Consider the following 7239-nt stretch of genomic DNA (forward strand, 5'->3'; position numbering starts at 1 on the left):
GGGTGGAAGAGCACCTCCTTTGTAAATCTTCCAAGGCCCGCCATAGAATTTGGGTCTCAGTATTTTTCCGAACCAAACCAAACAGACCCGGTAAATCCCACGTAGAGGAAGGGCCGGGGGAGGTTAAGATGTACGTACACCTTACCTCTACCCAGAAGGCTAGAGAGATTGTTTTTGTGAAGAACCCTAGCATACAGAACAAATAGATATAACAAACGAGTAAGATATAGATTTCCAGTACATTGCGAAACAAAGGAAGTTAAAGACAACCTATTAAAAGTCCCCACGCCCTTTTTTACCAAGTTCTTTTGTATTATTCAGCCCACTTTAACCATGTTTTTTAGGCAATTCTCGAAACAGATGTATTAGGAAGGCTTAGGGCCTGCTTAATGAGCTTAATGGGACTCACAGCTTATTTGGTCCTCTATACATGACTGTTTGGTAGTGACTTAATGATATAGAAAGTGGCTTATTCAGTAAGCTTCAATGGGGAGCTTTATGCAGAAAGCCAAGTTTTTTCCAAACCTGGCCCTCCCAATTAATAAACATGTCCTTTCATCTATGAAAAAACCCTCCCAAACAAAAATCTTCCCATCTATGAAGACATTAATCCATACAAACAACTTTATCCATACAGAATTTAATGGAAAACCAACCAAACAGCCCGAGTATAGAAGGCACATACATAGATTGTTATAGGAGTAAATGATTTTGGGTGCTTGAATGGATCAACCATCGTACATAGGACTTCTTTCCCCCACTTGGTGTGCAAAGTAATCACCGTATTTTCTCCACAAATAGGTTGCCATTCTCAAACCTCTTTTACAATTTACCATAGTTTAAACCTAAAGGGATAGGCCTTGGAGCTTCTCCCCACAGTTTGGGTCTCCTCAAGGTCACTGGAGATTTTCATAATTGTTATCTTCATGACCCCATGGTATTAGTTATGGTGCATGCAAGTTGGCCCGGACACCCACGGTTACCAACAACAAAAAGAAGCAACCACAGTTCAAATGTTACAATCTTAAAAATCCAAATGATATGCAGCTTAAGATGGTAGTAGTTGAGAACTCAAAAGCAAATTTAAAAGGTATTGAGCCAGAAACAACCCCACAATATGTGAAGAAATCAAGTTAGCGTATTGATACCATGGAAGAGAAACAACCAAGATAAGCAACACAGGCACAAATGCAAGGGCACTTATGAGAGTCCACATCAATAGAAGCCAATACCACCTCTTTACCAACTACCTTAACGCCCTCAATTTTCCGTTTACAAGTGAAGATCACAAGAAAGCCTCACCCATAATAATAATTCAAAAGAAATATGTTATGGGAATACCCAAATATCTTATTTACTTCCAGTAATTGACAGATAAGCTTTGGATGGAAAACAAGCTTTAGATCTTTAAAGAACCAGAAGTGGTTGGTAGCCTAGCTACATAAGCAACTATTGACCAAACTAACTTAGGGACTGTTCGTTAGCAGCTTACAGGTTTAATTGGACTCACAGCTTATTCGGTCAGCTATACATAATTGTTTGGTAGTGGCTTGATAATATAGAATATGACTTATTCCGTAAGCTTCTAAAAGGGAGCTTTATACAAAAAGCCAAGTTATTTCCAAACCTGTCCCTCCCAATTAAAAAAACACACTTCTTTCATTTATGAAAACCCTCGTAAACAAAACCTTCCCAATGTATACAGACAGATTAAATCCATAGACAACTTTAGGCCTGTAATCTGGAAGCACTTTCAGGTCAGTTGAGATATGGCCAACATTACCAAAATGGTGCTCCATATGAGGCCTGTAGACCAAGCTTTTAAACTCAAGTGCTGTACTTTTCTAGTTGTACAAGGGATTCAAACACCCAGTTATTCGATGGGTACGTCAAAAGAATATTTAGGCTTAATTGGGCATTTCCACAAACAGGTGTTAAGCATAGATACATGTAAACATAGATCCTTTAACCAATATCAGGGGAAACAGAAAGTGGAAACAGTAAGTTTTGAGGCAAGAACATTATACAAACCGGCAAATCCATATATTCATCAAAATCTAGTTAACTGATTGATTTCACGACATGGATTTCTTGAAAACAGAAACAAATTTTTACACTCAGATGATCCTTTTCATGAATTGTGTAATCAAAAACAACGAAATTTAGCAACTAAAAGAGATATATAGATTTATAAAGTGGTTGAAAGAAAAGAGGAGGAACCGCCGGAAAGATTGAAAAAATCGGCGACTCCGATCGGCCGTTGAGGAGACCGGAGCTTGCTACCTTTGCCATTGTTGTTGGACAACCACAAACCCCTTTCTTTCTCTTTTTTTTTAGCATTACCGTAGTCTATCATGATGCTAAAAAATCCGACTATCCAACCCAACCCAACCCAACCCAACCCAACCCAACACCAAATAGCTCAACCTAAAGTAATCCGGTGTTTAATCGATTTACAAAATTCAAATTATAGGTATTGGGTTATTATTATTTGAACTCATCTCAATCCAATAAACCCGCTATTCATTTTATTTTATTGAATTTAATATGATTGTTGAACTTCTATTAATATATACTTAGACAATTACACTATCACATATGTTCTTTACACATATTTTCAATCTAGTCACACATCTATATAACTCATTCGTATATATGTTCACAGTTTCAGTAACTGTGAACATATATATGTAAATTGAGAAAATTAACTGAATATGATATACATAAGAAATTTAGATAAGTTGTATCAAATGGTTGATGATGAAAAAAAATAATGTGTAGAGAAATAACATATTCAAGGTTAGAAGAATATTTTAATGTCCCAAAGTAACAACCTGACCAACTCGACCAACCCGATCAACCTGTAAGGTTTTGGTTGGGTTGGGTTGGGTTGAGTTGGGTTAAGATTTTTCAAACCGCAAACATTGGATTGAGTTGTTTAAATGTTTTCAACCCGATCAACCCAATCCATTAGCATCCCCAACTATTACTTGTACTTTGTGCCGTAGAAATTATACCTTTCATCATTTGTCTTTTTTTCTTGTTTCTTTTTATTGAAGTATTTTGATTTTGTAAACATTAGAAAATTATTATCTTTTTGTTTTCTAATCATTATAAAAAATAATAGGCAAACTAGTTCATAAATATTTATATACGGTAAATAAAATAAATAAACTTATATACATTTATTATCTTTGGTGAGGTTTGAATCCCTGACTTCTTAGGAGGTCAATAACTCACATACCGGTAGGCCAAAAACCCTCTGGTATTAAGTCATATTTGAAGGCGGGGAAAACTAATGTGAGCAGCAACAAATACAGGATATTTGTTATACCTTGTCATGATGAGGAGCTAATTTGTGCAATTATATACGGCTGTTTGGTAATGATATAGAAAGTGACTTATTTGGTAAGTTTATAGAGGGAACTTTATGCAGAAAGCCAAACTTTTTCCAAATCTGCTCATTCCATTTATGAAAAACACTCTAAAACAAAAGGTTCCACAAGCTATACAGATAGATTAGTCTACACAAACAGTTTTATCCATACAAGACTTAATAAAAAACTAACCAAACAGTCTGAAATTGTATTATTTTTCTTTGGTGAATTCTAAAACATTACAGATGTTTACTTACTTCTTAGTGTCTTTTATCTAGTAGAGGCTCTGGCCTGTTCGTTAACAATTTAATGAACTTAATGAGACTCACAACTTATTATGTCAAATATGAATTATTATTTGACAGTGATTTAGTAATATAGAAAATGGTTTATTCAGTGAGTTTCTAAGGAGTAGTTGTATACAGAAATCAGGTTTTTTCTAAAAATGTCACTTCCAATTAAAAAAACACGTTTATTTTCAATACTGAAAAAATCTTCTGAAACAAAAACTTTTTAATCTATACAGACAGATTAATTCACACAAACAACTTTATTCATATATATATATATATATATATAGAGAGAGAGAGAGAGAGAGAGAGAGAGATTGGTTATTATACAATTTTTGACATTTGTGCAACCAATACAACCCAATCTCAACCGTCCATTTCATTTGATTAATATGTGATTTCATAGAAGTTTTGATTGTTTCTTAATATAAAGTATTGATCATAATTAATGAACCATATTCGTCTTCCATAAATATTCAAATTATAATAAATGAACTCTCATCTTTTTCATAAATATCTTAATTTATTGGGTTGCATTGGTTGTACAAATGTAATGAGTTGTATTTGAAACAAACTCTCTCTATATATATATAACTTAATGAAAAACCAACCAAATAACTCTTTACCATGGGTTGCTATCAAATTTTTTTAATTACTAAAATATAATTTAGGGGGTGTTTAGGATTGTTTATTTGAAACAACTTATGTTTTTCTACAAAAATCCTTATCAACTTATCGTAAGTTAGAATGGTTTAACTTTTTCAAAAATTTCTTATTAGACTTTCTTCTTCCTTCAGACCGGGCCAAGCCTTTAGGTTGTTTAGGAACCCATTTGAGACCTGTTAACACAGGGTTTTTGAGCTCTTAAAGGTTGTTATCAGGCTAGCTATGGTTTGACACTGATATAAGTTGTTTATTCAAACACTCAAAAATATTTATTATCGATACCACACCAAAATAAATCAATAAGTTATTTTTATAAGCAATCTCAAACACCCCTTAAATTAACAATTTTTCACATAAAAATAATTAAAAAATTGACCCCTCTAATGTTATCCCCATTTATTATCTACCATCTTTTCCTTCTTTCCCACTTCATTCTCTGCTCAGCCATGGCGGTCAGCAACAACATCATTGCAACTCTCAACTTCATAGCTCTCCTCTGCTCCATCCCCATCATCTCCGCCGGCATCTGGCTCGCGTCCAAACCAGATAACGAGTGTATACGCTGGCTCCGTTGGCCGGTCATCATCATCGGAATACTCTTCCTCCTCCTCGCCCTAACCGGTTTCATCGGTGCCTACTGGAACAAACAAGGCCTCTTAGCTTTTTACCTCTTCTGTAATGCCGCTCTCATCATCGCCGGTCTCATACTCCTCATACTCGCTTTCGTCGTCACTCGCCCCTCCGGCGCCTACTCCGTCGACGGACGGGAGTATAAGGAGTATCGTTTATCGGAGTATTCGGCTTGGCTCCGGAATCACATCACCGATTCGGATCATTGGGGGAATATTAGGTCGTGTTTGGCTTCGTCTTCGATTTGCACTAAAATGACTCAGGATTCGTATACTGCTTCTCAATTCTTCTCTTCCGATATCTCTCCACTTCAGGTACAATTCCTCCGATCTATTACCGATTCCTGTATCACTGTATGTTCTTATGCATCACCGCCATTGTTGAGAGTTTGTTCGTTTAAATAACTTGTAATTTATGCACCAATTGTTGTACATTGTTCTGAATTAGGTTAGTATGATCCTTAAAACAAACAAACCTAGCTTGATTTTGCACCAGTAACCAAATTAGGGTTTCATAAAGGAAGATTACGTAATCAGCTTCACATTTTCTATTGAATTCACAAGCATACCGAGTGATTAGATGTGCATTTTCATGGTGATTACGGCGGTTCCAAGGATCGATAATTGATTAATCAGTTGGAAATTTATGCATTATGGTTCTTAATTGAACCTTTTGATGCATTTGATGAAAAGAATTGCTTTGTGGGCCTACTTAGCATGTTCATGCTCTTTATTGATTAATCTTGTCACATTTGATTATTGAGCTAAATGAGTGGTGACTTGGACTTATTAAGAGGGCAGTGTCCCTACTTTCTTGTGGCAATGATATTAAAAAATTGCACCAAACTCCATTAATGTTGAATTCTTGGCATCATTCAAGAAACTTCAAAGAAAAAGCATCACATGGCCTCCAATTTTCTTATTATCTCTATGCATGTCCTTGGTGCTTGCCCATGATACTTGAGCTTTTTGGTTGATTTTGGTTGATTTCCCATTAAGTGATTGCTGGTGGATTAATCTGTCTGTTTAGATCGGGATGATTTATGTTTTTTGAGGGTTTTTTCATAGACGGGAAGATGTTTTTTAATTGAGAGGAGCAAGTTTGGAAAAACTTGGCTTTCTGTTTGAAGCTTCCCATAAAAGCTTACCGAATAAGTCACTTTTGATATATCAAACCACTACCATACAATTACATATAGCTGAACAAATAAGTTGTGAGCACGACTGATTCGATCAACATCAACTAGTTTAAGTGACTAATGGTGCTGACCGAGCAAGAACCTACCTGGGCAATATTATTTTTTTCACTTACCGGGTCAGGACAAGATGATAAAAATATTTTATCTACATTTACTACAATACAATTGATAAAGAATCATTTGCAGTCGGTGCTTACCCTACTTGTTGGGTTACGGCCTCTAAATGTTTATATGTTAAAATTTGATGTTTTTTTTTCATTTTCAGTCGTTCTTGTATGATAAGTTGTGTTTTCATGGTTTATGTAGTCGGGATGTTGCAAGCCTCCGACTGTGTGTGGGTACCAATACGTGAACCCCATAATGTGGATCAACCCGACAAACCCAACGTCCAATATGGATTGTCCGATATGGAACAACGACCCTAACCAATTGTGCTATAACTGCAACTCGTGCAAAGCCGGTTTGTTGGGAAACCTACGGAAAGAATGGAGGAGGGCGAACGTGATCTTGATCATAGCCGTGGTGGCTCTCATTTGCCTTTACGTTATAGCTTGCAGCGCGTATAGAAATGCACAAACCGAAGAACTTTTCGAAAGGTACAAACAAGGTTGGACTTGATCAAAACTTAAAATCTTGTTGTATACACACCCAAAATCAATAGGTAATGTGTTTTCTTTTTGGTTCTTTTAACAAGTGTTGTTGTGTTTTGATTTTTTTTTTTGTGGTAGAATGGTAGGTAGTGGTGTGTATATGTTCCTTTTTGTGGTCTTGTAGGGGTATAAATGTAAAATGTCTTAAACGTAACAAAGTTTGTGTTGGTTTATATTTAGTATTTTGATTAATTTTTTACGGTTATTGTTACAAACGTTTAATTATGGGCAGTGCTAATGGCACCCCCTTAATAGGGGGTGTTGATTGCTTGGGAACTTGTGACTTTTAAAACATCAAATCCATTCCATAATATATCATATTTAATAATTATTATTATTATTTAATACATATATATGCTAATTAAGTTATATTATATATATATATATATATATATATACTTTACGTGTATTTTACATATATATATATA

At 35.2% G+C, this 7239-nt stretch overlaps 1 protein-coding gene across 1 annotated transcript; it reads left to right on the forward strand.

Annotated features, from left to right (window-relative positions):
- The first annotated feature begins 4770 nt into the window (after positions 1 to 4770).
- Positions 4771 to 7000, forward strand: LOC112516825 (tetraspanin-2-like). The gene is made up of 2 exons (XM_025124057.1): positions 4771 to 5277; positions 6468 to 7000. The coding sequence occupies exons 1-2, from the start codon at positions 4780 to 4782 to the stop codon at positions 6777 to 6779; spliced, it is 810 nt and encodes a 269-aa protein (XP_024979825.1). The 5' UTR covers positions 4771 to 4779; the 3' UTR covers positions 6780 to 7000.
- The last annotated feature ends 239 nt before the right edge of the window (positions 7001 to 7239 follow it).

Source organism: Cynara cardunculus (genome assembly GCF_001531365.2).
Source record: "Cynara cardunculus var. scolymus isolate 2C chromosome LG 8, CcrdV1, whole genome shotgun sequence".
Taxonomy (NCBI): Eukaryota; Viridiplantae; Streptophyta; class Magnoliopsida; order Asterales; family Asteraceae; genus Cynara; species Cynara cardunculus.